We start from the raw sequence: 12,589 nt of genomic DNA, 5'->3' as shown, positions 1-12,589 counted from the left end.
TCTGTGGCACTCGCAGTCTGTAGCTGTAACAGTGTCCGTAGTGTGATGAGTACTAAATACATTGAATTACTGACTGTACTTTTCATTTTAAATGCTCTTATGCTGCTGCTGAAGCCTTACAGGTTTCTTTTGGGGATCTGCAAGCACTGGCAGCCCTTGTATTGTCAGGGCAAGGGGAGTTTTATTTTTGAAGCAGTGCCAAAGCCTGATTCACTGCCTGGTTTCAGCACCATGAACGTTCCTGCAGTGCCACTGTATAGGCTGTCGGGGTCTTAGCACAGCATTTTGAGTAGCCTGTTATAAAATGAATTTGTTTCCTTTGGCAGTAAGGAAGCCACAGTCTGTGTCCATGGGTGAAACATCGCCTGTGTCATTACTGAACTGCAATGACTTGATTGAAGGGGGCCTACAGGAAAGCTGAAGAAGGACTTTTTCCAAGGGCATGGAGGGATAGGACATGGGGGAATGGCTTTAAATTGGAAGGGGCAAGATTTAGATTAGACATTAGGAACAAATTCTTCACGCTGAGGGTGGGGAGGCCCTGGCCCAGGGTGCCCAGAGCAGTGGGGGCTGCCCCATCCCTGGAGGGGTTCCAGGCCAGGTTGGATGGAGCTTGGAGCCTCTGAGCCAGTGCGAGGTGTCCCTGCCCATGGCAGGGGGTGGCACTGGATGGGCTTTGAGGTCTCTTCCAACCCAAACCATTCCATGATTGTGTGATTTCAAACTAAGCTGTTTTGTCCTCAGCCTTTCTGCCTCAGTGGGTGGTTTGAGTTCATGCTGTCAAAACTGCTTCTCTCCAAAAACAGATCCGTCGAGTCTCTTTTGCGAACCCTATTTATCAAGAAGGCCTGGCAGATGACATTGATAGGAGAAGCCCTGTCATTAGAGCCCATTCTTCTTCACCTTCTTCACGAAGTCTAAAAATTCTATCTAACATTCAGGCTAAGGTATGTTCCATTCCGTATGTTCTGTACTCGTGGTACTCGGTCACTGTAGCGTTGTGTCAGGGTCTGTTCGTAGTCACTTGCAAGCAATGGTAAGAGCATAGAATCAGGGTAAGAAATGGCTGTAACCAGTTTAGCCAGGTTCGTTCTGTTACTCTAATGATTACGTAGCTTGAATCTTACAATTCACTGAATTCCTGTGATCCTGAGAGATCTTTTTTTCCTCTTTTTCTATCCAGCATATTACCACTCCAACCAAAGGATTTCTGTCCTCTGGATCTCGTAACGCTAGATTTAAGAGCTCAAAGAAGTGTTTAGTAAGAAGCACTTTGGTTCATGTCTCTCTTCTATTTTTTTTCCTGTGTTCAGTTGTGTGGCAGTTAATCTAATAACGCTTCTGTGTTATTCAAGATTACGGAAATGGCTAAGGAATTGCTGCCTTGCCCTACAGAATGCGTGTATCCTGCCTTAGCCGGCTGCAAGGCACCGGTTGATGTGATTCTGCCTCAGATCACATCAAGCATATGGTGAGTGAGCTGCTGCTTTTGAACATTTGTTTGACTAGGAACTGAATTCTTACTGAACCTCCAGCATTATCCACGTTGTCTTTATTGGAAGATGTGAAAAGCTTGCAGCCAGGGAGCTTCCTCTGTTTCTGGTGGTGGGGTAGAGCGCTCCCAGTGACCCGTAACGAAGCAGCTGGAGCTTTGTGTGTTGAAGGTGAAGTGGGGTTTTCGAATAATGGACATTTTGGATGTAGAAAGCTTGGGTGCTCGCACAGTTGGGTTCTGATCTGAATTTCGATAGTCTGTCACAACAAACTGTAGGCGTGTGGTGGGAACTGCTCAGAAAGGCTTTTCCCAGTGTAATTCAGGTTCTTTCCTTCCACTCCCAGTACCGAGAACCCAGAAGGGGTTCTTCTGCAGATAGAACATCACTTGCATCTCCTTTTTGCTTATTTGTGTGTGAATTGGCATTCCCGTAAGACTTATTCGTGCTCCGCTGTGCCTGGTGGGATGGCTGTGGGCTCCAGAGGAATAAACCCTTGTTCTTTCTCCCTGCTGCAGGTCCAGAGGCTTGGGGCAGCTCATCCGAGCCAAGAACATCAAGACCGTGGGTGACCTGAGCGCTTTGACAGCATCGGAAATCAAAACCCTTCCCATCCGCTCTCCCAAAGTGTGCAATGTTAAAAAGGCTCTGAGAGGATTTCATGAGCAGCAGGTAAATCATTTTATTGTCCAGAAAGCCAGGGTGAGCCTAAGGAAGTGCTGACACCCATCGTTGGGAATACTGGGGTTTCCGCATGAGAAGTAGCACGTTAAAGCATGATCACTAGCACTGGAGTGCCAGGTACAGCTGACTTGGTTACAGTATTGGGAAGGGGAATAATGCTGATAGTTATTATAACGTTGAAACATGTCCCACTGTGTAGTTCCTTTTCTTTCCCCTCTGCAAATGCTTGTCTTGTTCTCTCCCCAAAAACCTGCAGGTAAAATCTCGAGGATTTGAGGAAATAGCAGCACTTGAAGATGCAGAAAAGCCAGAGGATAAATCTCCTTCTGCAGATGAAGAAAAACTTGCAACAGGTAACATTTCCCTGCTTTTTGCTGAGGATTCGGATGTTCCTGCTGTACGGCTGCTTCCTTTTGCCCCTAGTGGGAACACTTGATTATCTTGCTTCGGACAAGGAGTGTCAGAAACAAGCACTGGCACGTGGGGTGGAGATGGGGGATGGAGTTCGCCACTTCATGAAGCCACGTAGACCTTGAAGCATTAGGTTAACTGGGGGACAAAGAACTTGGGAGTAACTTCTCAGCTGTCGAGTTTAAAAGTTGGAGTTTCATAGAATCATGAACTGCTTTGGGTTGGAAGATTCCTCAAAGCCCATCCAGTCTCCCCCCTGCCATGGGCAGGGACACCTCCCACTGGCTCAGGGGCTCCAAGCCCCATCTAACCTGGCCTGGAACCCCTCCAGGGGTGGGGCAGCCCCCACTGCTCTGGGCACCCTGGGCCAGGGCCTCCCCACCTGAACAGCAAAACATTTCTGCCTAAGATCTCATCTCAATCTCCACTCTTTCTGCTCAAAGTCATTCCCTTTGTCCTCTCCCTGCCCTCCCTGATCCAGAGCCCCTCCCCAGCTTTCCTTTAGGCCCCAGTAACGCTGGATAACATCTCTCAGAGCACTGGCAGCGTCTGAATGTGATGGAGTACTTGCCCTGTTGTCCTTAGTTTATCGCTTAGTACTGATCAAATGTAATGGAAGCAATAGTAGAGAAGGGAGTATGGCATGGAGTTCCATGGGTGCCTTTGTCAGAGCTCTCATTTTTGTGGAAGAAATACTTTTTAGGCTGCTCTAATGTGTCATTTTATACAAAAGAAACTATAATTCTGTTTAGATGTAAATCCAGACACGGGGCCTGCGCTGCCCTACTTGCCCTCTCTTTCAGATCTGACAGAACCGGTTGTGGTGACCATGACTGACCCGCCCACTGTGGATCTCCTGAGCCAGATGGATGCCCTGGCGGCTCAGCTTACCTCTGAAGATCTTCACAGCTACTCGGGAAGCCAACTCTTTGAGATGCAAGAGAAACTCCTTGTCATGACAAACTGTGTCATGAAAACCCTGCAGGCCCGCTGGAAATCGCCACCCCATGACACTTCTGACTAGTTGCTTATTATTACTATGTAAGGAGGATTATGTTACACAGTTTTCCCCAGAACCTGCTTTTCTTACTGGCAAATTATTTCTGAAGTGGTGCATTTTGTACGGCAGAAGACCTTTTAACACTTAACGTGAGCAAAATGTATCATGGTGGTTGTTTCCCCTGTTTTTTTTTTTGTTTGGGGCTGTTGGTTCCCTAACAGAGGTGTTTGTACCCCACTGTTATGCATATTTCTTTCAGGCAGTGAAAGAACCTCTTGATGTTGTGCAATAGCAAAGACTGAAACCAAACCGACAGAGGAGTTTTATTTTTTTCAACATCCGAAGTGTTCTTACTGCTGCGGACTCTGACTCTGTGGAGAGAGACCCACGTCGCGGTGCCTCCTGGAGGTTGAGGTGAGCTGTGCTCGATTCCTTACGGCAGCACCAGCCCAAGATCCTGGGGTTTGACATCCATTTCTGTAAGGATCCCAGGAAGAAGTGGATCACGCAGCGTGCCCTTAACTTGGCAAAGCTTCTCAGGCAATTGTTCCGTGTTCTGTTTGCAGCAGTTCTTCTGGGAGAAGAGTTTTTTCCTTGGGGAAATGAATGAATCTGACAAGAGCTCTTTGTATATTATGTACAGACTTACAATGGCACATGTTGGTTAATTTATGACGTTGAGTTTTAATTGCATGGAATGCACTGCTGCTTCTCAGAGACCTTTGGGTAGAACTCTGGGCTTTTACCCTGGAGATCTGATTTGTATATATTGTACTGGAGCTGGGGAAAGGACCTTTATTGAGAGGAATTGCTGCAGGTGTTTTTACAACTTACCCGTGGGCAAATAAAACAGCAAACAGTTCCCAAACTTGTTAACAATGTTGTGGCTTGGATGAGTTCTCTGAGATCCAATCAGCTCTCTGTCAGCATTGCTTTGGATTCACAGGGTTGGGACCATGGAAGGTACCAGGAGGTCCTCGAGGACGTGATGTTACACAAAAGGGGCAAAGGCTATTTGGATATCTCGTGAGGAAAATGAACAGGACAAAGAGCAGTCTGAGCTACATTCATGGATGGGAGGAGTTGTCTGTCAGTTTTCTTGTGGGGAAAATGTTATTTTGATTCCAAATCCACCTGCCTGGGCTTGTTCAGCGCTTGAACAAGTGACCTGTACAGATAAGGATGTTCCTAGCGCATCCCAAAAGGGTGTTAACAACCTTTTATGCAACACAAGGGGTTTAACAGCCCCTGTTGGCAATCCTGGATCCCACTTAGAGGAAGGATGCTTCCCTGAAGCTGGTTATGTACATCCTGAGGTGCTGCGAGTTCCCTTTGAAGAAAGGCCCTCAGTTAATAATAGGAAGGTGACACAACATTACACTGTGTTTAACCTTTAGGACACAGTATGGAGTGATGTCCTATTTCTGTTCTTGGAGTCAAGCTGGTACCAGAAGCATCAGCCACCTGACCATAGCAGCTATGGAATACTTAGCGCAGCTCAGTGTCAGCCTCTCACCGCTCGACATCTGCTGTGGCTGTTGCATCCTCTGTTCCCTTCAGAGTTCCTCTGCGCTCTCAATACCAATTGTGACCCCTGCTCGTCAGCACGAGGGAACTCATCAAACACTGCAGAACCATCAGCTTTATTTAGTCACTAATTTACAGTAACAGCTTTTGACCCCAGGTGCATGAAGAAGCTCGGCAAGCAGAACGAGAGGTGTTAAGAGTTTGATTCCCCCCCCTCCAGCCCAGCTAAATGCTGGCTGGAGATGCAAAGCATAAATGTTGCTTATATGGAAAAGAAATTAATACATTAAAACGTGTTAGAATGTTTTTTAAGGCACCACTGCCATGGAGGACAACAAGGCACTTTGGAGAAGTGCTACGAGCTCTTTGCTAAGGCTCACGTGTGAGAGGGGCCGTGTGTCCGTGCCATGCAGCTGGGCTCTGGAAAGCTCAGTTCAGACAGCCTCCACGTAGTTGGCCGGCAGCATGCCTGTCTTGCCGGTTCTCTGGACGGTGCCGTACATCCAGCCTTCATCGATCGCTTGTACATTTACAATGGTGTCGCCGTCTTTGAAGGACACCTCATCGGCGTCAGCTGCCATGTAGTCGTACATGGCCCGGTACGTTTTCTGGTAGGGTTAAAAAGGGGTTGGGTGGGCAGAGAAGCAAGAGGTGGGGTTATGGCCCTGCTGTCGGCACGGAGAGTGGAAAGGCAGGAGCAGGCTCAGGGCAGGCTCTGGGGGGGCTCATTTCACAGCTCTTAGCGCTTCTCTGGGCTGGCCTACATCTGGGTTCAGCTCTCAATGTGTCTCTCCTCGGTAACAGAGTACCTTGGTTACAGAAACACCACCGTGCCCGAGGTTAGAGCCTGCGCGGTTAGTGACACCGAATGAACAAAATGTTCTCTGCGTGCATCTGAGGAACAGCTCCCGGGGGAGCTCCAGCCACACCTTGAAGCTATTGCCTCCCAGCAGATCTTGTGGGGAGGCGATGCCATAGATCTGCTCTATGACTTAATCTCCAGTGTGAGAAGTGTTAAAGTCCCCAAGGAGAGGTGAGGCTCTTTCCCACTGCAATGAGTTGTGCACCCCCTCCTGGTTGTGTGCCAAGCTTCAGGCCCAGGGGGAGCTGCGTTCCCTTCTTGGGCCTGGATTAACATCACCAGGAGTGTGATGGACCACACACCATTGGCCGTTAGAGACCTCCAGGGCTGGGCGGTCTAACTCCCACAGCAAGATTGGCATTGTGTATCAATACGAGTGATCAAAGTTACTTACGCCGGCAGTAGAGGGGTGAGAAGGAACCGAGGACACCGTTGTTTGCTGGGTGACCACTGACGATGACCGCTGCTGGGGGAGCTCTATGGTTTTAGCGTGTTTGTAGCCCACTGCAAAACAAAAAGACATTTGGGGTTGTTTAATCGAGAACTGGCAGTAGGGGTAGGACATCGGGCGGCTCGGAGCTGCCTTTATCCACTGAAAGACAGCTTCCCCTGTTGGTTATGTCCATAACTCAACATTTTGCAGGTTGACTTCTGTGATTTTTCCTGCTGAAGGGATTAGGGAACATGAGCCCATGACCACTGCTGCCCTGCGCCGTGTGTGGGAATCATTTGTCCTGATACATGAAGAAATGGCATTTTTGTTCTCCCTGTACCTGTTGCGGTTGTGGTGAAGAAGCCCCCGCCGCTGTAGTAGGACAAATGTTGATCCACCCCCTCTGAAGGTTCAGATTTTTCATCGCCACCGCTGAGGCTCAAGGCGCTGGCAGAGCGGGAGTGCTCCCTGCTGCGGCGCTGGGCCTGGACTGCAAAGAGAAGCAGTGGGCACCAAGTCAGGTCTTTGTTTTTGTAAGCAGATGCACACATAAAAATAGATGCGTACACACACAGAGGTTATGTTATGTGTCTATACATGTACACACGTACACCTGCAGTTGTACAATGATGGAATGGTTGGAAGGGACATTTACAGCCCACGGGGTCCAGCACTGCACTGGTGGGCAGGTACATTTCCAACTCACTCAGTTGCTCAAGAGTTCCATCCAACCTGACCTTGAACATATCCAGGGACAGGGTTTCTACTAACCTGTTCTAAAATCTAGTCTAAAACCACCCTCTTTCAGCTTAAAATTGTTCCCCCTCGTCCTGTCCCTGCCCTCCCTGATCCAGAGCCCCTCCCCAGCTTTCCTGGAGCCCCTTTCAGCCCTGGAAGCTGCTCTAAGGTCTCCCCAGAGCCTTCTCCTCTCCAGGCTGAACAACCCCAACTCTCCATTTCCACAACGAGCCCAGACTATGGAACAAACCAGAGATCATGTGCAAGCTTCTGGACTGAATGTTGTCTTCCGCTGGGTCGTAGTCGAAGACAGACCCAGGATTCGTGCGCCACACACGAAGACCTGGAAGAGATACAGCATTTTCTGAGGAGAAGCTGTAGCTCAGGCAGCTCAGAGAGAGCGTGAGCAGTGCTGCTGTTCTGGAAAGGAGTGAGAGCACATCAGGGAAGGGCCACCAGTGTGTCATAAACTTGTGTCCCTCAAATCAAAGCACAGATTAGGCTTTGTTTTTTCTGTTAAATATAATCTATATATAATGAGCTAAGGTCTCTCTCTGTTAAGCGTAGAGATGAAGCTAGAAATAGAAGAAATTCAAATCTAGTGTTGCGTTACTCAGTTGGGCAGTGGGCGAGGCAGCCGCAGGCGAGTCACAGCTGCTGTAGGAGAGGATTTTCAAAATGAGCTTTGATAAAAACATCTCCACATAATGATAAGTTTGAGTTGATATGAGTGAGCCTTAAGAGAGCAACTCATCTGTAAATGAAGCACAGAAATTGTTAGAGAGCCCGAGTTCTCCTTACCTGTGAGGTTTTCCTGATCCTGGTCCACGCGCTTTCGCTCCATTTCCACCACTCGCCTCTGGATGCCCCGGTAGCTGATGTCACTAAAGTCCTGCATGTTCTTCTTCACACGCTCTGTGATGGGGTCGGTAACTACGGGCGTGAAGGTGCCTTTGCTTTTCTCAAAATCTTCGTGATATTTCACCTGCAATTTAAAAGGAAACAGCTGTTCTCTGTGGCTTAGACGAACAATTTTCATTCCTGCTTACCTCAGGTGGATTTCTAGTAGAGAGGCGCACTGCTCCTCTGAGCTTTTGCTTCTTCCAGTCCAAGGAACAAAGAGAGAGAGCGTCTAATCCCAAACGGGCCTTTCCTGCTGTCTCACTTGCCTTTAGCACTTTGTTTGGGCAACAAACTTGGTACAGGTCCATTGTCCTTGAGCTTCCCACCCCGGGATGTCTCAGGAACAAGGTTATGGTTCTGTTTCACACTTGCCAAGTTAAAAATACGTCTGTAAATGCTCTTACTGTTGAGATGTGCTTCTGGGTCTCTCGCACGCGCCGCATTTCAGGTGTATCCAGGACGTATGCAGCTTTGCCTTGCACTTGTTTCCGGAAACTGTCCGAATAAAGGACCTGCCAATGAGAAAAAGGAACTGAGCACAGGGCACACAACTTCTGCATCACAAGGAATGAGCTGCACCGGAGCAACCTGGTAGAGGAGAGGGGAACAAAAGCAGCAGCAGCCGCCGCCACCGCCTTGTGAACACCACCAGAATGCGAAGCAGAATTCTTGGACACAGACAGCTCTGAACTTTCTTACCTTTCTTAACCTCATAATACCAGGCAGAAGCAATGCAGTCACACAGTTCTGGGGGATGTTCTCATATGCACTGACCTCAGTGAGGCACCAGTGCGGAGCAGAGCACAACAAGACCTCTATTTGTCATTGAAATACTACAACTTTTGCTCTTTTTTGAGTGATAACAGTTGCTTCCGTAAACATTTGTTTGTAGATATGGTATTAATGGGTTTGTGGAGGAAGCCCTGACATCTGTTAGGTACAGGATTGGGATGTCAAGATTTACCTCTCGAGTAACAGAGGAGCAAAGGGCCTAAAGGCAGCCACTCCCAGATTTGTCAGGGGTTTATAGGTACTGGAATGCCAGCAATCTAACATAAAATAGTTACCGAAGAACCACCATCTCATGTCTCATTCAGTACAAGACCAGCAACAGTGGAAGATACCTGCTAGAGACTTGAAGGCAATGTGTTGTTTGAAATTCAACTGTTTGTTAAATAAAAACCCAAACTAAAGCAGTTAATCACAAAGAATGAAATACTTGATTGAAGCAGAAAGTAAAAAGCAAGTATTAAAGGGTTTGATTTTAGCGTGGCTACTTCATGCTTCCAAATTGCGTAGCTGGGTATTTATGTTAACGTCTGCACTGCTAATTTGAGTCAGGATTTCAGGGATTGAAGTGCTCCTTTTCAATGTATTTTCATTTCTTGGCTGAACAGTACGTACCGAACTGATGTTTTCTTGATTGCGTTTAGCTCTCTCCATCTCTGGCGTCAGCGGTGTTGGAGTTCCTTTTGCCAGCTGTTCCTTGTACAACACCTACAGTGCGCAAAAAGGTGTTCACAAATCAGAGTGGGATAACTCACAGCTCGTTCTGTCAGGGGTGTTATTGTTTAAGCAAACTCATCACTGCAGGGGTAGAAAAGATCTTAGGAGATAAAGCAGCTAAAAAGTTATTTGCTAGAGCAAAAGGTAAAAAAAAAAACAGAAGGAAAAGTAGGCAAAAAACCCACAGAAACTGAGAAAATGAGGCTAAATTAGAAGAGGAGATTTTGTTCAGAGTGGTTATTTTTAAATCAAAGTGGTTGTCTTTCTTCTTTTAGTACCGAGCTAATGTGTTCTTGATTGCGTTTGACTCTCTCCATCTCTGGAGTGACCGGGGTGGGGGTTGCCTTCCCCAAGCCTTCTTTGTACACAACCTACAGATCACAAAGCAGCTCAGAGTCACAAAAGCACAACCGAAACCTGTCAGGTTACTGGGTTTAGAGTCAACACCACCCATTATGTAACAAAAAAAGAGATCAGAGGAAAAACAGTGTTAAAAAGTTAATCAACAACAACAAAAAAATCTTTTAAAGTACCATGATTTTAAGAGATGATTTTTCTAAGTTTGAGGACAAAAAATTAGAAGGTTAAAAAAAAAACAGGCAGACTTTAAGTTATTAAAAAAGATGTCTATCGCATCCCCTTTACACCTCCAGACAGTACCGAGCTAATCTGTTCTTGATTGCGTCTGACTCTCTCCATCTCTGGAGTGATTGGTGTGGGGGTTGCGCGCCCCAAGTTTTCTTTGTACAACACCTGTGGGATACAGAAGATGTATCCGGTATCTCAACACCCCCCAAAATGGAAAGGATTTGAACACAAATATTACTTGGTTATCAACTTTCAAGAAAGTCACGGCTGGTTACGACGTGCAGCACTGCACAAAAGCCAAACCGACCGCTCTGAGAGGGTGAGGGAAGGAAACGGTGAGAGAAAGCTTGGGTTTTGGTTAAGGAAGAGGGGCTCTATCCAGCTCTGGCGATGGCTCCACCAGCCTGGGACGCGGCCTGTAGCCCCAGAAGGCGATTTAAGACATGTTTTGTCTGTATTTGAAGCAATTTGTGACCATCTGGGGAGGAAGGAGGGAGTTGTGTTGCTGCAGCCTCTGCTATGAGGAGAGGCTGAGAGAGTTGGGGTTCAGCCTGGAGAGGAGAAGGCTGTGGGGAGACCTTAGAGCAGCTTCCAGTGCTGAAAGGGGCTCCAGGAAAGCTGGGGAGGGGCTTTATACAAGGGCCTGGAGTGACAGGATGAGGGGAAATGGCTTTAAATTGAAAGGAGAAGATTTAGTTTAGACATTAGAGAGAAATTCTTCACGCTGAGGGCGGGGAGGCCCTGGCCCAGGGTGCCCAGAGCAGTGGGGGCTGCCCCATCCCTGGAGGGGTTCCAGGCCAGGTTGGATGGGGCTTGGAGCCCCTGAGCCAGTGGGAGGTGTCCCTGCCCATGGCAGGGGGGGCACTGGATGGGCTTTGAGGTCCCTTCCAACCCAAACCATTCCATGGTTCTACAATCGGTGTCTGGTGTCGCTGCACCATCAGACCTATGTGCCTCCCCAGTCCACGAGGCCACCTAAAAGCTATCACTGATACTGCGGAACAGGAACTGTCTTGTTCCTTTGTGTCGTTCTGTTTAAGGCACCCGCAGTCACCTGCCACAACCACACGATCTCATGTGGCTCAGAGAGGGGGGATATGTCAGGGTGGGGTGGTTGGTTGTCTCGTTTGTTTGGTTTTCGCTAAAGCCAAATACTCCTGAAAAGCCAATGAAAGCTTAAACATGAAGCATGGAGAGATAAAGCAGAGTATCTCCACCAAAGGATGCCAAGCTCCTAATACTGTCTGGATAGAGCCCATGGCCATACAGACTGAGTTGTAAAACAGGCCTGAATTTCTGTTAAGACTAAAAACTGTTAAGACTAAAGGAATTTTATTTTAGAAAAGGAGTGATTAATTTGCAGAAACAACTCTATATTTTTAAATGAAAACCAATTTTCAGTAGGGAGTTAGAATGTTACGTTATTAAAATATAAACACAAAGGAAAAATAAGAATTTGTTCTCAAGGTACCGAGCTAATGATCTCTTGATTGCGTTTGACTCTCTCCATCTCTGGAGTGATTGGTGTTGGGGTCACTTTCCCCACATTCTCTTTGTACAAAACCTACAGGATACAAGGGAGTATCCAAGTGTCATTAAAAAGGCACCACCACCAAAAAACAACCACCACACCCCAACCCCAACCCAACAGTCAATAAAGCTTTGGAATCATTACTCTTCGAAGGAGTTAGACTTGGGGCACACTCCCAACGGGAGCTTTGCTGTTAATGTGAGAAGATGCAGAAACAGAGCCGATGTGGAATCAGCTCTGCATGAAAGAACAATGGTAGTGAGGAAGGGTTAAAGAACTGCAAAGAAACAACATCCATCAAACCAAACCAATTCAGACCAAGTTCCAGTCAAACCCTGCTTGGACAGTGTTAAACACAAAGTGGGTCACTGGGTGTCAGCACCGACGCTACACAGCACGTTCAGAGTTAGAAAGCACCAATCACTAAACTGCTACGGCTACGGTTACGTTAAGCATTTCACTCAGCTCTTTAACAACTGGTTCCCTATTAAAAGTACCGAGCTAATGATTTCTTGATTGCGTTTGACTCTTTCCATCTCGGGAGTGACAGGAGTTGGAGTTGCTTTCCCTATGTTTTCTTTGTACAACACCTATGAGACACAAGAAAGGAGCCGAAGAAAGCAACAGCACATAAAAACCTACCCGTACACCGAACGAAAGCCTAAGGCATTTTGTTCTGGTATTTATTTTTTCAGGGCCTACGTTTTACATGTATTTTTGAAGAAGCCATTCACAATATTTGACTAGAGAAGAAAAGTTTGGCATAGTGGCTTTTTAACTACAGGCTCAGTCATAATAAATAGTGTAAGTACTACAAAAATGAGACCACAGAAATACCGTATTGAGGGGCTGAGGGTGTTATCAATATGTAAATTGTAATTAAGGAAAAAAAGAACACCAGCATTGCAGAGAA

At 47.1% G+C, this 12,589-nt stretch overlaps 2 protein-coding genes across 5 annotated transcripts in view; one reads left to right on the top strand and one right to left on the bottom strand.

The window, feature by feature from the left end:
- The window catches only part of RIF1 (replication timing regulatory factor 1), a 31,244-nt gene extending 26,175 nt beyond the window's left edge, over nt 1–5,069 (top strand). Inside the window, exons 30-36 of one of the 4 annotated variants that reach the window (XM_054069938.1) lie at nt 807–947; nt 1,184–1,261; nt 1,356–1,471; nt 2,012–2,165; nt 2,434–2,530; nt 3,392–3,629; nt 3,848–5,069. In XM_054069938.1, the coding sequence (XP_053925913.1) occupies nt 807–947; nt 1,184–1,261; nt 1,356–1,471; nt 2,012–2,165; nt 2,434–2,530; nt 3,392–3,612 (807 nt within the window). In that variant the 3' untranslated portion in view covers nt 3,613–3,629; nt 3,848–5,069. Of the gene's footprint in view, nt 1–806; nt 948–1,183; nt 1,262–1,313; nt 1,472–2,011; nt 2,166–2,433; nt 2,531–3,391 lie in introns of those variants that run through there. The other 3 variants (XM_054069937.1, XM_054069940.1, XM_054069941.1) reach the window with 3 other exon arrangements.
- Nucleotides 5,070–5,212: 143 nt separating this feature from the next.
- The window catches only part of NEB (nebulin), a 120,974-nt gene continuing 113,597 nt past the window's right edge, over nt 5,213–12,589 (bottom strand). Inside the window, 10 exon segments of the mRNA XM_054069942.1 lie at nt 5,213–5,723; nt 6,372–6,481; nt 6,751–6,900; nt 7,399–7,491; nt 7,950–8,133; nt 8,456–8,563; nt 9,456–9,548; nt 10,218–10,310; nt 11,617–11,709; nt 12,174–12,266. Coding sequence (XP_053925917.1) covers nt 5,550–5,723; nt 6,372–6,481; nt 6,751–6,900; nt 7,399–7,491; nt 7,950–8,133; nt 8,456–8,563; nt 9,456–9,548; nt 10,218–10,310; nt 11,617–11,709; nt 12,174–12,266 — 1,191 coding nt within the window. The 3' untranslated portion in view covers nt 5,213–5,549.

The sequence above is a fragment of the Cuculus canorus genome, chromosome 6 (genome assembly GCF_017976375.1).
Source record: "Cuculus canorus isolate bCucCan1 chromosome 6, bCucCan1.pri, whole genome shotgun sequence".
NCBI lineage: Eukaryota > Metazoa > Chordata > Aves > Cuculiformes > Cuculidae > Cuculus > Cuculus canorus.
The sequence above is the reverse complement of the archived record's forward strand: the minus strand, read 5'-3'. Positions and strand labels throughout refer to the sequence as shown.